Below are 20,802 nucleotides of genomic sequence, written 5' to 3' on the forward strand. Positions count from 1 at the left end.
AGGACTTTTGAGGAGCATCGACATATTGAATTACACTTGAGATCTGAAACACTATTTGACAACACACATTACCTTCCTGACCACACATACAGTGCAAAACTGCATTGTCAGTAAAATGAAACAGGTTATGACAGATGAAAGCAAGACTATGCTGTGCTTTGCATCTCCCTCTGCGCTGACAGGACCTAGAAATTCAGAGAAACTCCACGGGTTATAGTTTACAACAGCTGGAGCTCAACATAAAACACCTTTTATCTTTCTACGATACCAAACACAACTCTCCCAAAAGCATGACATGCAATTTCAGATGAACACCACAAGAGTTCTAGGATTTTTTGAGTGTTTCAAAACTAGACATAGTGTTTCAAAACAAAACCACACAACCCAATACTAAATTACCTAACTTTCCTATTGATTCTAGATCTCCCAATTTTATATTGCGATATTTAGCTGTTATTTTGATTTCTATAGCAATTTAAGTATATACGCAATTTGTATAAATGCAATTTGGCTCTCGATGTCCAGGATGTTGATTTTTGTTTAAATACTTAAAATATTTATTTATTACAAAAAACAAAAGTGTAACTATAAATGTACGGCTTAAAAAATTAAACCAGTGCTAACAACTCACTTAATAGCTTCAAAAATACAAATAAAAACACAAAGTGTGGTCTAATTCAAAGGGCTTAAGCTACTAAAATTTTCCAAAAAAAGGCAGTGAGCGAGGTTTCTCTTTTTCAACATTTAATGATGTTTGATTACTCTTTATACCTTTAGGTTGCAAGACTTTTGTTTTGATACTAATATGTCTTGCCCCCAATCCGTTTTGACAAAGTTCACATTGTACAAGCATTTAAATTGAAAAAGAAAAACATTCTGGGCCAGCTGACATACCAACTGCTGCAGAAAGTTTTTTAACCAGTGACCATTTAAAACCATTTGTCTTATAAATCACGATTTGTAACCCCTAGTGTTTACCTGTAGGAAAGGGCACCAGCAAAGTGGTTCTCGATGTAGTTGTCCATTACAGGTTTGAAGAGCTGGAATTTGCTGTCCTGCAGCAAATTTATAACATGCACCTGAGGAGAAAATGAAAATCATCACTTCAATAAAGCTTCAAGCACATCCATAGCAAAAGTATCAGCATAATTTAAGCTAAATAAATCCCTTTGGCTTTGGTAGAGTTTATTTTGAATTACTGACCAGCAGAATCAAGAACAGCCAAATCACATTTAAGTGTACCAATCTCTGGTAAATCAAGCATTGGTCAGTCAATCATTTGGCAGATTCAAATATCAGTAGTTGACCAATCAACCACTAAGGAATTAACAATTAAATGAATCAAGTCTTCGAATCATCCATCAACAAATCAACCATTATCCTGCCTATTAAACTAGTTTGATCATATGATATGAGGACAGGAGTTATAGCAAGAGAAGTCTAAGATAAGAAAAGATGAATTACCTCGGGTGAATCATATGGTAGTAAATCAATTATTGGTGAATCAACTGGCATCACATCATCCATTGAAACAAACACTGGATAATCAACTGTTCAGAGGGTCTATGAACCTTTTAAGGTGCCATTTCCATAATGGTTTAAAATTATTTTATGTGAAAAGGAGGAGGCCATAGAATATAACACATAAGAATGCAGCAACTGACCAATCAGAATCAGGTATTCCAGAGAACCGTGTAAAAAGTAAAGTTACTGTACAAAACACTTCCCACGCAGCCCTAAAGAACGCTCAATCATGCAGAGTTTATTTAAAATCTGCTTTCTGATCTAGAAGTACTTTGTTCTGCCTGAAACAAAGAGGATGTGAGGACAGGAGTTGAATTATAGCAAGAAAAGTCTAAGATGGATTTTATGAGTTGCCATATTTGGCATGTAACCGTGGAAACACAGTGCAGGAGAGATGAGGAAAGCATCTTGCACTCATTAACGGCAAGAAACCGTCTCCTTGCGGAAGAGATGGATGAATTTGTCTGAGTTTGCAGTCAAAATATGTAGAGTATCTGTGGAAACTAGAAACTTGAGAGCATTGCAGTGTCTACATTTCATACATTCACATTCCTAAGGTTTGAACAGGGCATCACTCACCAGGCAGTCAAACACTTTTAGTCCATACCGCTGTGGACTCTCGTCTAAAATCCCAAACAAGGTGTCCAGAGTGTCATGTAAAAACTATACAGAGAAAATCAATTGTTACAGAGAGACAAAAAAGTTATTTTGGGGAAATATTCTATGCTATTTCAGCGGTAAAAGCTAGTTGCTGTATGTGGTTTATACCTTGACAATTTCAGTGCCATCAATGTCCTTCAGTTTGGAGAGGCAGTCAATGATTCTCTCCGGCTGGACTCTCCATTTCAGCAGGTCCAACATGTCACCTGAAAACAATATAAGGGACATGCAATTCTGAATAGAAACTATTTAAATTGCATTATTGATAAAGTGGCTGAATCAGTCTTTTGGCAGATCCATTAAATCCACTGGCAGAATAAATATTAATGAATCATCCACTAGTGAAATAACAACTAACAAATCAAATGCTGGCAAATTGACAGTTTTTATATCAGTAGTTTCCGAATTAACCATTGAAGAATTAACAATTACCAAATCAGCTGTCTGTAAATAAAATGTTGATGAATCTGTTGTTGACAAATCAATCGTTGATTAATCCAACACTGGCAATTCAACTGCTGGTGAATCAAATGTTGCTGAATCAATCACTGGAGAATCAACTAGGTGAATCAACCATCATCAATGGTGAATCAACTGTTGGTGAATCCGCCGGTACCAAATCAAAAACTGGCAAATCAACTGTGGGTGAATCAACCATCATCAATGGTGAATCAACTCTTGGGTGAATCCACCGGTAACAAATCAACGATTGGCGAATCAACTGTAGGTGAATCAACCATCATCAATGGTGAATCAACTGTTGGGTGAATCCACTGGTAACAAATCAACGATTGGCGAATCAACTAATGTTGCGAATCAATTGGTGAATCAACAATCATCAATGGTGAATCAACTGTTGGGTGAATCCACTGGTAACAAATCAACGATTGGTGAATCAACTGTAGGTGAATCAACCATTATCACTGGTGATTCAATTGTTGGTGAATCCACTGGTACAAAATAAAAAACTGGTGAATCAACTGTGGGTGAATCACCCATCATTAGTGGTGAATCAACTGTTGGGTGAATTCATCAGTAACAAATCAATGATTGGTGAATCAACTGTAGGTGAATCAACCATCATCAATGGTGAATTAACTGTTGGCAATTAATTGGTCCCGAATTAGCGATTGGCAAATCAACAACTGTAGATCAATTAATTATCATCAATGGTGAATGAACTGTTGGGGAATCCACCGGTACCAAATCAACAACTGGCGAATCAAATGTGGGTGAATCAACCATCATCAATGGTGAATCTACTGTTGGGCGAATCCACCTGTAACAAATCAACGATTGGCGAATCAACTGTAGGTGAATCAATTGGTACTGAAATTAACGATTGGCAAATCAACTACTTTAGGTCAATCAATCATAATTAATGTTGAATCAACTGTTGGCAAAGCACTTGGTACCGGATCAATGATTTGTAAATCAACTACTGCAGATCAATCATCATCATTGGTGAATCAACATCTGGCAAATCAACTTTTGGCAAATCAGTTGGTACGAAATCAACCATTTGTGATTCAATTGTAGGTGAATCAACTGTTAGTAAATCAATCACTGTTGAATCAAATATAGGTGAATCAACCATCATCATTAGTCTATCTACTGCTGGTGAATCAACTGGTACTGAATCAATGACTGGCGATTCAACTACTGTAGGTGAATCAACCGTCAACAATAGTGAGTCAGCCACTGGAAAATCAACTGTTGGCAAATCAACTGTAAATTAATCAAGTGTCTTAATATCAATCACTGGTGAACCTTTCAGGGGGGCCTTCCAAACATTTACATTAAATATGTGGGATAGCTACATATGCAAGAATGAAAAAAACAAAGACATTCAACTGAATACTTAAACTTACAACTTGACAAAAGTGGCTTTGTCTATAGTTCATACATCTCACCGATATAGTTCAAAGATCAAGCTCAATATAAACAGTTAAACTTTAAAAAGCCTGAAGCTTAAGACTGAGTATAGATGCGATATAAACTGAATCTAACTTGGGTTCAGTGCCTTCAGTTAAATAACAGCCAGATGGCCGTTGATATGTGTGCAGTTGGGCAAAGGCACAGCAGAGCCGCAGAGACACTGGGCGAAGCTCCAAGGTCAACAGAGGCAGGTGTGGGCTCAGCCCGCTGTGATCTCCGGTCCAAACGCAGACCTCTCTGTTTTCTGCCACTGTTACCATGACATTCACCTGCTGAAGGGCTCAGATCAATATATCACAATATCAAGGTCATGATGCAGACGGGGCCATATGGCACAGAGAGAAGGTATTTCTGAAATCACTGCTCTCTAACAGACATTGTGGTATAAATCCTTACCATTAAATAAAATAACATAATATAAGATTTTGCTCATATCACTCCCCTCCCCTAATTTCTTCTTGATGTGTTTATGCCAGATCAGGTTTAACTTAATCTCATATCTCAAATCCAGATAACTTAATTTAGTTTTTTGTCATATTGTAAGGAGGAACATCATCTCACCATTCTGAGTGAGTTTAGTGGAGCAGAGAGACGACTGGATCCAGAAAGATTCTTTGCTGTTCTTTATTGTCTGGTTGTTGCCCGGCTGGAGGCTGGCTTTGGAAAATGGCAGCTTGAGGTACCGAGCAGGATCCTGGAGATCAGCTGTCTCTTCACACTGTTGTGAGGGAGACAGAGAAGTTCAAAGACCAAAAATGTCACAAACACACAACAGATACAAAGAAACTATGGATAGCACTTTGTATTAAAAAAATCTATATATCTATCTATCTATGAAAAACAGGTACGTTTTTCCCATCCCCAAACACTATTTTTAGCAAGGATCCCATTATTTCTCCTTTGTTAATTCTGGTCTGATACAAAGTCTATACATACAATAAGAAGATTCATACATTTCATACAAACAGACTGATACACAAAGAGACAATACCTTGTGGACAATGAGCTCATGCGTTCCATCAGGCAATGGTCTCCCATCGTCCTGCATCAGAGGAACAAAAGAGAAGCCGAAAAGCTTCTTCTCACCCTTTTCCTTTGCTGCATGAACAGAGGCAACAGTAGTTATGTGAAATGAGTCAATAATTGCAAAGCATAAAATCTCAGAAGATTTAATAGGAAGTAGACGTAAAATCAATTTTCATGAAAAAAGTGCAATCGTAGTGGAGTCTCACTGGAGCAGTGCCTGAGCTCGAAGCGTAAGTGTGTGCCGTGAAACATCTCCAAAGGGATGGGCAGTTTGATCTGTTCGGCCCAGCGAGGGCTGTTACTATGATACAGGACAAAAGAGCGGTGCTCATCCACTCCTGGTTCCCCAGAGCCACAACAAACCAGACCCTGAGAGAGAAATGGAGAACATGAACTTGACCCCAATAACATTTTTAAACAATATTGATAGTCGTACTGTGAACCACTCAACAGTGTATGTTGTTTTGAAGTAGTCATGAACCATAAATGATCAAGGATTTTATACATTTTGGATCCACTGGGCCAAAAGCTGAAAACCAAAAATGCTCTTTTAAGTCTTTAACTTCCCCCCAAAATAAATAAAGAAATAATAAAAATTACTTGGCTGGTAATTTGACATCACAACCATGCAAAAGCATAGATCATTAATATTACTTAGATTATGGTCAAATATTTGTTACTGTTTTGATAAAGAAACTTTTTGTATTTAATTATTTACTGACATAACTGTGATGTAGTGACATGTAAACAAATTATGAGTATTTATTTCAAAACTGGATAATACTGAATTATTTTTTTAAATAACATTATTTGATAAACATTATTATATTATATTACACAAGACAAGAGGAATAAAAAAGGAAAAGGACACAAAATTGAATGCATATTACATTAAGAAACTGGATGAAAAGAATGAGAAAAAAAAACTGAAATTAATTTAGACGCAATATGACATGACATCCAATGACAGTTCTCACCTTCAGAAGTTGCCCATCACCTCCCAGCAGATAGACGGTGACTTCCACATTACGTGCCACGCTTTTCCCACCTTTCTCAAACTCACCCCTCTCAAGGGTCACATACAGGTCGTTCCTTATTTCACCTGCAGGAGGAAGATAACCATATCTCAGAAATCATTTTCCATCAACACAGCACTTCCAGTCGGTTATCAGGTGTTGAAATCAGCTTATCAGGAGAAGTAGCTGAAAATGGAGTCAATTTTTCTATTGTGTGCAGATACATAACTGGCCATGAATACTTTGTTTACAATGTACTTCAAGACAATATTGTTGTATGTATTTTTCATATAAGGCACATTCCTTTATACAAACATAAAGTCTGGGAAGGACAAGAAAACTGAAACTGTCAAAGATCCTCAGAGATGTTAGAAACACCACAAAACATTTCTAATTACTCTGTCAACACATGTGGCTCAAAGGTGTCTCTTCGCCAGCTGAGGGTGTGAAAGCAAATATCAAACAAAACGTGGGCGCACCGGTGCATTGCATGTAATGAAAGCACAGAAAACAAGCCATTTTTTGTTACAGTCAAACAAAGGGAAAGAATACATTTAAAAAATCCCACTGATTTTGTTCTTTAGTCGTGCATGTACATTATGTGAGAGTGAGCAAAACAAGAGCATCCTGTAAAATCAGTCCTATTTTGTACAAAATTGACTTTGGTATCTTTGTTAAATGTGTCTGTGTTAAATTATGATATATATGACACTGTTATCTCTCAAAGTTCATGCTAACTCAATAAAACCAGTATTTTGTTCCTGTAAAGCCTATATTTACTCTGCTAAGCAATTAATTAACTGCATAATGACATGATTAAACCATTACTACAAACGGCACAGAGCGGCCACATTACCATATGCTATGATTGAATGACAAAAGATATCGTAAAGCTACAGATTTCATTTGCATAACATTGCAAAACACAAATTCAATGTTAATGTGATGAATAAAAGCAGCATAGGGACAACAAAACACGATTATCCCACCTGGAATGATGATATCGGAGAAACCAAGCCTCTTAGTAATAGAGACGTTGCGGGTGAAAAGACGCATGTAATCCTTGCGAATCTGCTCCATATCCCCATGCAGGAGCTGGAGAGAGACATTAAGGCCTACAAAACAAACACAAATGCATTTCAGTGAATCTTTGTGGTAAAATCTGACAGTGTTATACCATATGTAAACAGACAACAACCATAAGTGTCTGCCAACAAAAACATCTGGATTTGCTGTTACTATACTGTATGTAGAGAAAGTCTGGAAGAGAACATAATCCTAATAACGTACTGTATAATAATCTATCATTCAGTCTCACAATTCACTTACTAATGTGGTAATATATTGGGGGGAGGGGTAAAAAAAACAAATAAATATATAAAAATAGTTTCAGTCATACGTTTTAAATAGTTCCACAACTTATAAAACCAGCATGTTATTATGAAATATAACAAAGATCTCAAATTAAACACATTATCCTCTCTTCATCCTTCAATATCACTTCCACCCTGTTACTTTTGTACAATCCCTTTGAGAACTTGATAGTTCTTTTCATGACATCATGCTCCAGGAAGTGACACCATTTTTTGGTGGGAAGACAGCAGCACACTCGTCAGTAAGTATTATCAATAATATGGTAAATTTTGTATTATTTGTTGGTTTGTCTTTCTTTAAAACATCCTGCTTGATAACATTATCACCGTCATATTATCAATATTTCAAAACACGCTTTAAGGGATAGTTCACCCAAAAATGAAAATTCTGTCACCATTTACTTACCCTCACGTCTTTCCAAACATGTATGACTTACATTCTTTAGTGGAATGCAGAAGAAGGTATTTTGTGTTTCCATTGTTTTCCATTGTATTTTTTGTCCATACTATGGAAGTCAATGGGACCCAAAACCATCTGGTTACCAACATTCTTCAAAATATCTTCTTTTATGTTCCACAGAAATCATATAGGAACAACACAAGGCTGAGTTTTAACTATTGGTGGGAATAATCCTAAATAAACAATGAAAATTAACTTCAACTTGAATGTTAGTCCCTCTAAACAGCTAAATTTGTGTTTTATTTCCACCCTGTTCATTTGCTAAGTAATAAAAAACACACAATTATATTTATTTTTCTAAAGTTAGAGTTCAAAAGTCCTGCATAACAGGAATGACCCAGCTGCCTCTTGATTAAATTAATTATGGGTAATCCGGTGCCTTAATCTCCATTTGTAACATTTGTGCTTGTTACCATAACCTCTCCATTGAATCAGTAATAGATCTTATTGTGTTCCACCACACTTAATGACAAGCATTTCTCTGCCTCCCTCATTTATCCAACTGATGAAAGCCAGTGATTCTGACATCCGTGCACTAGATTTACACTTTAAAGTCCCAAGTCTCTTTGAAGAAACACTTTGTTTCTTGAGTCATTTCATCACAAAGCCCAGTTAGATTTTGAGTTCTTACACATGGAAATTTCACCCATTCCCATTCCTTCATTTGTCTAAACGACTTTCATCTCAAGTATAACCCTGCTGTACATCTGGTGAGGGACACAGCCTGCGGTTTAGATTGACATGAGAGAAACTGCATAATCTCCTTCTTGCTTGATCGGCTTTTTTGACTCCCTCCGCTTTTTTATCTGGCCCTCTTCTTCAAGCTTAAGCCTCCGATGTCTTCCTCAGGGTTTTTGACTTCTTCGTTCTGCAGGAAAACTGTCTCATACTTCACAAACAGTGCAGGGACATTTTTCAGTTTCAGACTGCATAGATGAGGTTTGTTGGGTTTATAAGTTCTGGAAGCATCTATAAAGCCATGGCTTCATTATGGTTTCATAATATATTCAGAGTAAGCTGCCCACACGAGTGAAATCACCAGCAGTCCATTCATTTTGAAACCACTTGCGAGATGATGCACACCAAGATTACATAACTACTACTCCACCACCTCCACAAAACATGGCATCAACAACACAACACAACACAACACTTCGTCTTTCATCTGTTTGCCTTTTTAAACCTAAAACGAACATTGTTGTTTCTTTATTTCTGTTTTTTAACCCAGCAACAAAATCAATAACAGTAATTTGGCTTTTATTCCAAGCGATTAGCTATAAGAGCTGGCAATTTGGCCATTAAAACATCTCAAGTGACAACAATGTCATGAAAAGGGTCAACTGCTCTTTGTGCACGAGATCAATATGGCGTTCTAGTCCACACTGATAGCCGATGAGTGTGACTGATAAATACCTACTAATGGTCATCAATTAAAAAGATGTTCATTTAGTGTAACTGAATTACTGCAGATGGCTGGATGGCATTTACAAGCTGATTGAGATCAGGTTTTTTCTGATCTAGCTGATCTGTGTTTAAAGTTGTTCATAATTCCTATCCCATTTAAAAGTGCTGAGAATTGTATAAGTAAGCCATTGTATGGATTCTATTCTAAGACTAAACCAGGCATTGATATAAATTTAAGATTGGCGCAAACAAAATAAAGCCAAGCAAAACAAAACATAACCAAATAAAATAAATAAATAAATAAATAAAACAATAAAAGCCAAGCCAAGCCAAAAACAAAAAACAAAACAAATAAAACAACAAAACAAAGCCAAGCAAAACAGAATAGCCACGCAAAGGTGCAAACAAACAAAAAAAAAAACTAAAAGTAACAAAAACCAAGCCAAAAAACAAAACTATGCCAAAAAACAAATAAAACAAAAAACAAAACAAATAAAACAACAAAACAAAGCCAAGCAAAACAGAATAGCCACGCAAAGCGCAAATCAAATCAAAACAAAACAAAACTATGCCAAAAAACAAATAAAACAACAAATCAAAGCCAAGCCGAGCAAAGCAAAAAACAAAACAAAACAAAAACAAAAGAAAGCTAAAACAAGCCAAACCAAAACAAAGCATTTGCCTTGTAAATAAAATATTGTTACAAAACAAAATTGAACAAAAAAACAAAACATAAATACAAAAAAATTGAAAATATAATATAAAAATAAAAACACTATATAAAAACATATAGTAGGTTCAAATAAAATAAAGAAAATAAAATGTCTAGAACATCATAGAGATTTCATAGAAGACAGTGCTTTTAATTTGGGCCAGTAAACAATCACCTAACAAACATTGCAGCCACCACATACTGTAGCAACAAGGCTTTAAACATTTCAAAATCCATGGTAGCCCTTCAATCAGGCATTCTTCACATTTTGGTAGCCCAAAATTAATTTAGCTAGCCCGAATTTTAAAATGATATGTATATATATCGGCTGAACTTCACTGCGGACAAAATCAGCATGACTGAAAACAGATCACATATCTCATGGTTTTGATCATATTTTGGGTTTTGAGTCACAGATTCAATCAGTTTTTGGATGACCAAAAACTAGTAACATAACTAAAAAGGTCAAACATTATTAAAGAAATCGTAACGGTCATTAATAAAATAAGAACGAATAAACAAATTTGCCTAAGGGAGGGATTTCATTTCACTATTCAACATGGCTTGTCGGACATTTTGGTAGCCCGACTAGAAAACACAATATCCCCGGGACACAAGGCTAGTGATTTTGCAAGCCCTGATCAACTTGCTTGAAACATATCAGAACACCTTAGCAACCGTACAGAAGAGCCCTGGCAACTAGCCACAACAGAAAAGATAAGCACTGTTCACATTTTCTTCACAAAATGTATAAAGAAAGTTGTTCTTGCGTGCTGATATGGTGCACAGGAATTACACACTTCACCTTTAATCCACTGCAAGTAAAAGACACCACCACTTTTAAAATAAATGATAATAAGTAGCTATTAACATATATTCTATTATGACAAATGCCCAACCCTAGAATAAGCTTGGTGCAAAGGTCTTCTTGAAATGCTGGTCTTATTAAAGTGGCCATGACTCTTTGAGTCATGCAGACCTCATAAAAACAAAAGCGCCTGAATAACAGCTCTCCTCTGTCTCTCTGTTACTGGCGTATGCTTTGACTGCATGCTTCTGCTGCTGCTCAAAACCTGTTGCTAGGAGAGACCCCAGCATTTCTCTGTAAAGAGTTCTGCTATTTATGTCTAAAGAGCACGAAGAAAAGAAAATTCTACAGCATAATTTGGTACAATTTGAATATGTCAATTAAATAAATCGTTTGGTTCAACATTTTCAGAAGAACACCGTTGCTATGACAGACAGAATGTTCTTTAAAGGGAACGTTCACCCAAAAATGGAAATTCTGTGCATTATACAGTAGACTAAGCCTTCTGTTCTTAAGCTGTCCAAAAACTGTGTGAGGACCAGACTGAAATTTCTCCTTTTGTAGAAAGAAAGGTCATATTGGTTTGGAATGACATGACATTGTGTTCATATGTATACATTTTTTGTTGAACTATCCCTTTAAGAAGACAAGCAAAATTAAATCTTACCTGTATTTGAGCCAATATGGCTGTATCGTGAGCTGACCTTCCTGATAATACTGTCATGGATTTGGTACCACTCACTTTCTGCATTACATCTGTAAACATAATGTGCCATAAGTGTGCTATATATTTCAACAAGATACAGGCTGAGTGATATATTTGAATATCATCACAATATATTTATGATATTCCTGGTAATATGTAATGAAGGAAATTTTGAATACTCACGAGTAAATCTTCAGCAAGTGATCATCCTTGAAGTCAGCTGTTAACAGGTCAGCCACGCTAATCACGGCACAACCGTATGGACGCTTGTACTGCGTGTTACTCACGCTCTTCTTCTCACCTGCCACCATTCGCCCTGCGGACACACATATTGAGGCTCACATACTGCTATTATAAGAATAAATATATATGCTAATACAAAAAATGTAACAGACGTTTTCATATTCTGCCTCAAAGAACACATAGCACTGTCAAAAGCTTGACATAATGTGTCATGTGACAAAACTTAAGCATTACAGCCGCTAACACAGTTAGCTAACGCGTTAACACAGTTTTATGTAGCTCTTACGGCAGAATGATTAACACTTATGTCTTTATAATGACGCTTGAAACACAAAATAGACATACCAACAACCGTTACACAACGAACACTTTCCAGTCTACAGTGACATGAATTACTTTCATGCAAATGAGCATTAATCTGTACTGTAACATCACAGAATCTGTACCGGTGCAGGCCATGCATGTAGCGACGACTGCTACACAGACACAAAGGTGACGTTTACAGACAAAGACACCATCTTGGCAACAACCGACTTGAAGTGGCCTGTCATTCAGCCCTTATAATGCTGCCATTACTATTGATGAATACATCTGACGTAATCTGTAAATAAAAATCTTAAAGCACAATAAAGCAGTGCACTATCAAGTTGAGAAATCCATATGATAGAGTCACTAAGGCATTATGACAGGTCACACGACGAGAAAATTGATGTGTAACCAACAGCTCTTACCTATTCTAAAAATATGAGCTACAACATACACATCTTTGCGAAGATCGCTACTTCCCAAATCTTAAAAGAAGACAAATGTTTTATTGAGCAATATTTACTAGATTCCATGTACCAAACATTCTCTAAACCTACGCTATTAAAAGTTACTATTTAAACAATCAAATAAAGTATGTCAATTAAACATGCTCATTTATTGCTATTAAATACACAAAAACAATGCAATGCAGTAAAATGCAGCAAAATAATAAAATGAAAAACAAAACAAAACAAAACATGATAGAACTAACAAACCAAAGCAAAAATTAACTAATAAAAAAAAGAACTAGCAAAACAAAACAAGGAAAACAAAATAGGATTTCCTGACATCCTGATAAACAGTGAAACAAAAAAATAAAACAAAACAAGGAAAACAAAATAGGATTTCCTGACATCCTGATAAACAGTGAAACAATAAAATATTTTGACATCCAAAGCCACTTTTTGTAATGTTGATTCAATGATCTGCTTGTCTACAACAACAATAATCGGATTCCTTACATAATCTAAATTTAAAAACCAATCACAACAAATATTAAAAAATGTCATAAATTTATTCAATCAATGTGATTAATAACTCAGTCTCAATATATTTCATATATTGTCATATATTTAATTTGATTACAATTTTTATCAACTGACAGTCTTGCTCTAGATATTAACAAATGATAACTGTTGAGAAAACACATCTAAAACGTGTTATTTTATTTTATTCAAAAATTCCTGTTCAGATTCACAAAACAATGCTTTTTTGTTCACATTTAAATTTAAAACCTCCCCCATTACCAAAATTTTTCAGTCAAGGATATGCGTTCCACTTAGGAAACTATATATCTATAACAGCACCAGATCCATTCAATGCCAAAGCAAATGAAAAGGGTCCAAGGACACGCCCTTGGTGCACCCCAAAAAAGTCCATACTTACAACAAAGAGTGTACACTGCCTCTCAGTTTTCTCTGGAGACTTTGGTAGCCCTTGCTTATTGAGGCGCACAAAGAACCTCTCACTGCACAGACAGAAAGAGAGAGAGACTGTTAGGAAGCATAAGGAAACACAGCAAGACCGGTGCGAGCACAAGTGTGTACGTGTGCATCCGCAACTGCATGTGTTAGTGCATCTCCTCTGACACTAGTGGTAGGTAATTACAAGGAAAGGCCCATTGAGGCTCGGTATCTCCTCGATTCTCCTTCACTTTCACTAAGTGCCCTGGGGCGCCACTCTTTCTGAATAATTTACAACGAGGAGGGGTGCCTGAACAGTACACCCCCTAACATGAGCGGTGAGAGAGAAGGAGGGAGAGAAAAAGAGAAAGAAACCAATGAAAAATTCAACAAACACATCAAGGCCGTAGTTCCGTCATGGATGTGAAACTAAAACATCCCTCAGGCTAATGTATGTAGGATGGAGAGCGGTAAACAGATGCATTGACGTCACAGCCAAATTGAATTTCAGATATTAGTTCCCAGTAGCAGCGCAATCAGCGTAATAGTTTGATAGCATCATACATATATACTGTAGGTAAATGCATTGATGGATGACTGGTTAAGCTTGGAGACGTCTTTCAGACAGCTAGAAAGAAAACAGGGATTCATAATTAATGAAATCGTGGTCAGACTGAATCAATTTTTGGGATTTTTATTGCCGGATCTTATGGACAACTTAGTGAGCAGTCAGCATGAAAGCCTTTTATTGCATTCAAACTTATAACCTTTCTCATTACCAAATCAAATGTATAACAAAAATGTATTTAAAGGGATAGTTCACCCAAAAATGAAAATTACCTCACGATTTACTCACCCTCGAGTCATAGTAGGTGTATATGAGTTTATTCTTTAAGATAAATACAATCAGAGTTATATTAAAAATGTCCTGGCTCTTCCAAGCTTTATAATGGCAGTGAATTGGGGTTGAGATTTTGAAGTCCAATGACGTAGGTGCAGAGTACACTCCAGTTAGAATATGCTAGTCTTGCGAGAACCAAGTTTTGTTCACAGCAATAGAAATTTGGATTTGGATTTTCGAAAATCCATAAAATAGAGATTATGGTTTATAAAGTTTTAAATATGGATATTTTTTTCTTACACAAACTTGTTTCTTTGCTTCAGAAGGCCTTTATTCAGCCCCCGGAGCCGTGTGGAGCATTTTTATGATGTACTTTTTTATGTTTCAAAATCTCGACTATTATAAAGCTTGGACAAATTGTATTCGTCTGAAAGAAGAAAATTAATAAACACCCAGAATTCATCAAACGCCAGAAAATCATGCGGAAATTTTCACTAATTATTGAACTATCCCTTTACGTATGCAAGAAGATATTTTGAAGAATGTTTCAGCTTTTCATACAACGAAAGTCAATAGGGGCCAAAGCAAGATAACACTGGACCCCACTGACTTTTATTGTATGGAAGACATTTTTCAAAATATCTTTGTGTTCTACAGAAGAAAGAATGTCATACAGGTTTAACCAACATGAGAATGATTAAATGATGCCTGATTTTTCATTTTTGGGTGATTTAATCACACTCCAGTCAATTTAAGACTTGAGATTGGGTGTCTAGGATTGGAGATGGCACCTGATTGGTCGCATTTCCCTGCTGTCATAGATTGAGTAGAAGACTTCCAGCTCCTCCCCCAGGTTTGAACTCATCATGCTCTTCATCTGAAGGAACAGGTGGTGCATACTGGCCTGCGGGGGTGCCTCGCGTCTACGATGACGTCTCTCCATCTATTCAAAAGAAACCAAAATATAATCATTAATCATTATAATGACAGACATTTACAACAAAATGATCACAAATTTGCATATATTATCTAACAGCCACCAATTTAACCACCACTACAGCAGCACATACTGTATATTTGTGTAAAAATAAATTAACAAATATCATGCAATACTGCTAAAATGCATCGTTCATATTGAATGTAGTAAGTAAAACCAAAGCTTTATGTAACCTATGTATTTCTTCACTATAAACCATATATATCAAATTATAATAACTTTTTCTACATAATTACATTATATAATGTAATAACAGATCATTAAAACCCTAGCACTGTGGTTTCATCTTTAAGCTTTGGACCCTTCCTGTGTTCTTCTGAACAGAAAGATCCTTCAAAACTGCAATTGACCCTGGGGACGCCACACTGGTGTCTTTTTTGCTTGCGCCCTCACTTCCCACTATCCTCTCTTTAAACGCTCTCTCTAGTCTAGTACATCCACACCCACATCTTTTTCTCTTTTGTGTCTTTCCTTCCTCCTTTAACCCCTACCCCCACACCTCTGCCCACCTATGGACCAGTGGAAACTGGGACACGTGTGGTCAGGCCTGCAGCTGAGAGAAAAAGACAGAGAATTTGGTGAATTCTAACTATACTGGTATTGTCTTACCAGCTCTCTTTTAAAAACCTAGTGAGCTAGGCAGCATTTTAAGACATTACAGATGCTCTCCTGATACAAAAGCTTAACTTCATAATGCAGCCTACGAAGATACTTTTCTTCTAACAAAATTCTAATGCAAAAATCTGTTTCCTTTGCAAAGAATGCAATTCAATAGCAATTATCTATGATTTTTTAATATTTTTATACTATTATTCATTCAGTACTGAGAAGTATAGATAAAAATAGTTTCAAAGTTTATTATAAAATTTAATTTTAGGACTATATTATAGTTAATAAAAAATCAGTCTTTTTAAAACATCAAGACTAATTAATATTTAAGTATGTAAAATAATAAAATAAAAATTTAAAATAAATAAAATATAATACAAACAATAAAATATAAAATAAAATAAAAAAATAATTAATTAACTCATTATAAAATAAAAATTACCAAATTAAAAAATATATAAAATAAAAAATAATAAAATGAAATAACATAAAATGTTCTATGTCAGTTGGAATTTTCCCTTAGCAGGCAGCTGCTCATGTCGGCAGTAGGCAGCTAACTAGGTTTTGTAACAGATATTATATTGCAAAGATCTGTACACAGGCATGTTGTGTCTTTGAGAGACATGAACCAATTGCACCAATGATGCTGCATGTATTCCAAATTATAAGGGCAGGAAACTGCATGCGTGAAGTGTCTCTGCAGTTTGCAAACAGCCTGTTAATGCGCCATTTAGCATTTCTCTCTTGTCCTTAATTACTATCATTTCCCTATACATATGCGACTGGAGGTGTGTGTGTGTGTCTCTCTTTGTTAAAAGAGAGGACGAAGCACTCGAGAGAAAGCCTTGGCGTCAGGTCGAGCTGCAGTTGCCATAGTAACACAGCAAAGAATATGGGTGGCAGAGGAGGGAGGTGCGGTGACTCATGGGTAATGGGAATGTGTGTGTGTGTGTGTGTGCATGTACGTGAGCGTGAGCGTGAATGTATGACTACCCACCAGCCGATACAGCTCTGTGATGCTGATCTCATCAGGGTCCACCATGCCCAAAACCCCCCCCTGGACAACATACAAAAACACCAGCCTCCCACAAAAAAAAAAACACACATTTTGATTCTATCCATCAAATCCCATCACGATTATTATAATTTTGCATGTTCCATTTAGTTTTATTTTAGCACTATTCTGATTAAAAAAACATAAAAATACAGATTTGTTAGTGACACATTTTTTTATTTCATAGACACATTTTATATTAAATAAGAATGTACATAATATTGACCTTTTAATTATCAAAACTATTAAATATATAAATAATAAACACATAAAAAATAAGTAAAGTATTGTGACAACCCCATTTGTAATTATTCATTATATTACATTATATTAAATTAATTAATTGCAATTAAACACATAAATCATCATTGAAAAAACGTGCCATAAACACAGATTTTTTTTTTTTTTTTTGTCATTATTTGATTTCACAAATTATGTAATTGTTTTGTAATCAACGGTTTTTGTCTTGGTTGTTATAAACATCAGGCACTATGAAATTTGATTTAAAAAAAAAAAAAAAATCCCCAAATTCCATTTTATTTTTTTCCAAAATGCCATGTTTTCTTCTTAAATCTTTCTTAATGGTGTTATTGGTGTTAATGGTGTTAATTAATTATGATTCTATTGAATTAATAAAAAAAATGCAATGCCAAATGATAATATTTTTATTTGAGTTAATTAAAATATTTGCAAATATTTTTATTTGTGTTAATCTTTTGGCAAATAAAGTGCTGCACAACAGAGGTTTCAAATCAAAACAAGGTATGTAAAATAGTTGGATTTTGTATGATTTTCCTTAAAATATCACATAAATATCACCTCCACTTTTGTTTAATTCATCCAAATTTTGTCAAATTCTGTGACATTCGACTTTATACAGTAAATTCCATTTTTATGACCAGATTCCATGATTCCGCCCATATTTTCCACATAACGGAAATCATAGGTTCCTACACACAACAATAACCCAAGTAATTTTCACCTTCACAAAGCATGAATCAAATCTGAGAAGAATCCATTTCATTGTAAACCCTCCAAAAAACGACTTTGTACTGAAAGACTCCAAAAAACCATACGTAACACGTCCCACTCGTTATTACCATCTGCGATTTATTTTTTAGAGAAAAACCGCATATAAGCTTTCAAGCACATGGCTGACAGATTGGCCAGCATTTGCCGGCAGTTCATCATCGCTGTCCCCACCACGGCGTTCCACCCACTGTTTTTATGTGTACTGCACAATACATTCACAATCACTGAAAAAATAACACAATGTGGCAAAGACAGGAAAGCCAAACTCTAATGGCATAAATGAATCAAACTGAATGATTTTGCAAGGCTTTGATGCTGTCACACAACCCATACAGATATACAAATCCCATCACGACAATGACAGTGTTTTTATTTGTGGTGTGTGACTGTGTAACTCACTCGTTTCCCCAGTCCAGCCGTGCCGTGATGTGCTGTTTGATGTCACTCAAGCGGTCGTGAGTGAGGTGGCCCACCAGAACCTGCTGTCGCAGCTCCAGTATCTCATTCATCACATGCCACAGTCTGTGAAATAGATCCCCTTCATTCCTCTGAGAGACACAGAAAAAACATGAGTGGGTAACAGAGAAAGTGTGTTCACCTTTTTAATTAAATGAGTTTAAGAAAATGATATAGTTGGCACAGTTTCGGCAGAAACAGTTCTCAGACTACATCTTATTAATTAATACATGCCAAGCTCTAAATGAATAAAACTTATCCTTGGGTAAATGATACAAAATTACTGGCCAGTTGCCTGGTAACTTTTTTTTTTTTTTTTTTTTACAATGCAATGGTTAAAACAAATCACAATATAAGACTGTACACAAGCAACATGAATGAATCAAAGAGAGAGAGAAAAAAACAAGAAAATTTTAGTAACTGTCATGTACAGTACATCAATGGTGAATAGTAAAACAACTATACTTAATTTTATATATTGTATTTTGTTTATATATATATATATATATATATATATATATATATATATATTTCTAATTAATACTTAATTTTATATATTGTATTTTGTTTATATAAAAATAAATATAAAAAATTATATATATATATATATATATATAAAACTATGCTAATAAATAAAAAAAAATATATATTGTATTTTATGTTTATATACAGTATATTTACATATTTCATTTCACTTTTATTAATACATCTATATCAATCTACCTATCTAAATATAAAACTATGCTAATAAATAAATAAAATTGTATTTGATCTATCTACATTTTTTTTGATGAATAGAAAGTTCAAGACAGCTTTTTTATTTCAAAGGTTTTGTAACATTATAAATGTCTTTAGTGTATTTTTTTTAATCAATTTAATGCATCCTTGCTGAATAAAAATATTAATTTCTTAAAAAACAGGCTTCCAGGTTTTTAATGAGATTGGAATGTAAAAATATATATTTCTGATAAATTCACGTATCATTGACAAGACTTATAAATAAATAGGAACTTACAAAGAAATGTCCACAGTTAAAGCAACTGCATTTGTTCAGCGCAGCACAATGAGTGATATTTACCATGTAGAGCTGCTTCCACATGCTGCCCCAGTCTCTCAAGGTCATAGTTATCTCTGTAATGACCGAGTCCTCGGTGGGAATGACGGTCTCAAACTGCCTGCAGGGCAAGACACACAAACACACAATCACACACACACACATCTGAACGAGTCCAGGATGGAGAGCAGTGACCTCACATGACCCTGAGGAGTAACACTGACTCATGAGGACGTGTCCGCAAATACACTTGCAATGGCTTGTGGGATAGTGAAGGCTCCTGTCACTTCAACAGAGCAGACGTGTCATTTTGCAAATGCATTTTATCTGAAGCACAAGGACGGTCCCTAGTAGCAGTTCAGTGCTTTTCTCAAGGGCACTGGTGGCAGGTCAAAGGTGAGATTTCATTAGCCATCCATTCATGGGTCACCAGTTTCACCAGATTCAAAACAGTCTTTCTTTAAAATAAATGCCACTTGGATTGATATATTATTCATTATATAATGCAATAACATTTTAGAACTTTTAGAGTTACTTTTTTAAGTGTGGCTTAATTGACACAGATATGTATATATACAGTTTTTTTCATGGACTCATACCCTTTGTTCTTGACGTGGGCATTCTTGAGGTGAATATAGGAGCTTGGGAATATTCCCTGGGAGAGACAACGAAAAGTTATTTAATGAGCCAATTACTGAGTAAACAAACATGCACTATCTGTATATAAATGTGCTGAGAGTCAAAACAGAGGATGAAAATACAGATAAACAGAAAAAAACTGACACAAATATAGAAATCAGTGAAATTTTGCACATCTACGAAGTTAAACGTAAAGCGAAATTAAGATTGTTCTCACCTTTACGTTTGGATTCTTTGTGATGAATCCTCTGTACCATCCTGCAAAAATGGCATTTATAATAATCTCACACATTCATATTTCAACAGCAGATTGCAAAGCATATTAAACACTTCCAACCGTTTCAACTTTAAGTGTGTGGTACAAAAATGAACTGGTTTCACTGAGGGTGTTTCTTCAACTATGGACACTTTGACCCTGTGCAATTCTAGAAAATATATACTAGTGATCAGTGTGAAAAGAGCGGTTTATGAGAGTTGTATTTTTACACCATAAAAATGATTAAACATTACATATCAAAAATATTAAATAAAAATATTTAAA

General features: G+C 35.3%; 1 protein-coding gene across 2 annotated transcripts in view; it reads right to left on the reverse strand.

Annotated features, from left to right (window-relative positions):
• Nucleotides 1-20,802, reverse strand: part of dock4 (dedicator of cytokinesis 4) — a 69,698-nt gene that overhangs the window by 31,243 nt on the left and 17,653 nt on the right. Inside the window, exons 3-20 of one of the 2 annotated variants that reach the window (XM_042752713.1) lie at nucleotides 20,479-20,519; nucleotides 20,222-20,277; nucleotides 19,647-19,743; nucleotides 18,512-18,660; nucleotides 17,024-17,108; nucleotides 15,212-15,363; nucleotides 13,563-13,644; nucleotides 12,602-12,662; nucleotides 11,811-11,943; nucleotides 11,589-11,677; nucleotides 7,154-7,279; nucleotides 6,126-6,250; nucleotides 5,355-5,517; nucleotides 5,114-5,220; nucleotides 4,684-4,840; nucleotides 2,293-2,390; nucleotides 2,104-2,187; nucleotides 979-1,079 (exon numbers count right to left, since the gene is read on the reverse strand). In XM_042752713.1, coding sequence (XP_042608647.1) covers nucleotides 979-1,079; nucleotides 2,104-2,187; nucleotides 2,293-2,390; nucleotides 4,684-4,840; nucleotides 5,114-5,220; nucleotides 5,355-5,517; nucleotides 6,126-6,250; nucleotides 7,154-7,279; nucleotides 11,589-11,677; nucleotides 11,811-11,943; nucleotides 12,602-12,662; nucleotides 13,563-13,644; nucleotides 15,212-15,363; nucleotides 17,024-17,108; nucleotides 18,512-18,660; nucleotides 19,647-19,743; nucleotides 20,222-20,277; nucleotides 20,479-20,519 — 1,906 coding nt within the window. Of the gene's footprint in view, nucleotides 1-978; nucleotides 1,080-2,103; nucleotides 2,188-2,292; nucleotides 2,391-4,683; nucleotides 4,841-5,113; nucleotides 5,221-5,354; nucleotides 5,518-6,125; nucleotides 6,251-7,153; nucleotides 7,280-11,588; nucleotides 11,678-11,810; nucleotides 11,944-12,601; nucleotides 12,663-13,562; nucleotides 13,645-15,211; nucleotides 15,364-17,023; nucleotides 17,109-18,511; nucleotides 18,661-19,646; nucleotides 19,744-20,221; nucleotides 20,278-20,478; nucleotides 20,520-20,802 lie in introns of those variants that run through there. The other variant, XM_042752712.1, reaches the window with a different exon arrangement.

Source organism: Cyprinus carpio, chromosome B25, assembly GCF_018340385.1.
Source record: "Cyprinus carpio isolate SPL01 chromosome B25, ASM1834038v1, whole genome shotgun sequence".
In the NCBI taxonomy this organism is placed as follows: Eukaryota; Metazoa; Chordata; class Actinopteri; order Cypriniformes; family Cyprinidae; genus Cyprinus; species Cyprinus carpio.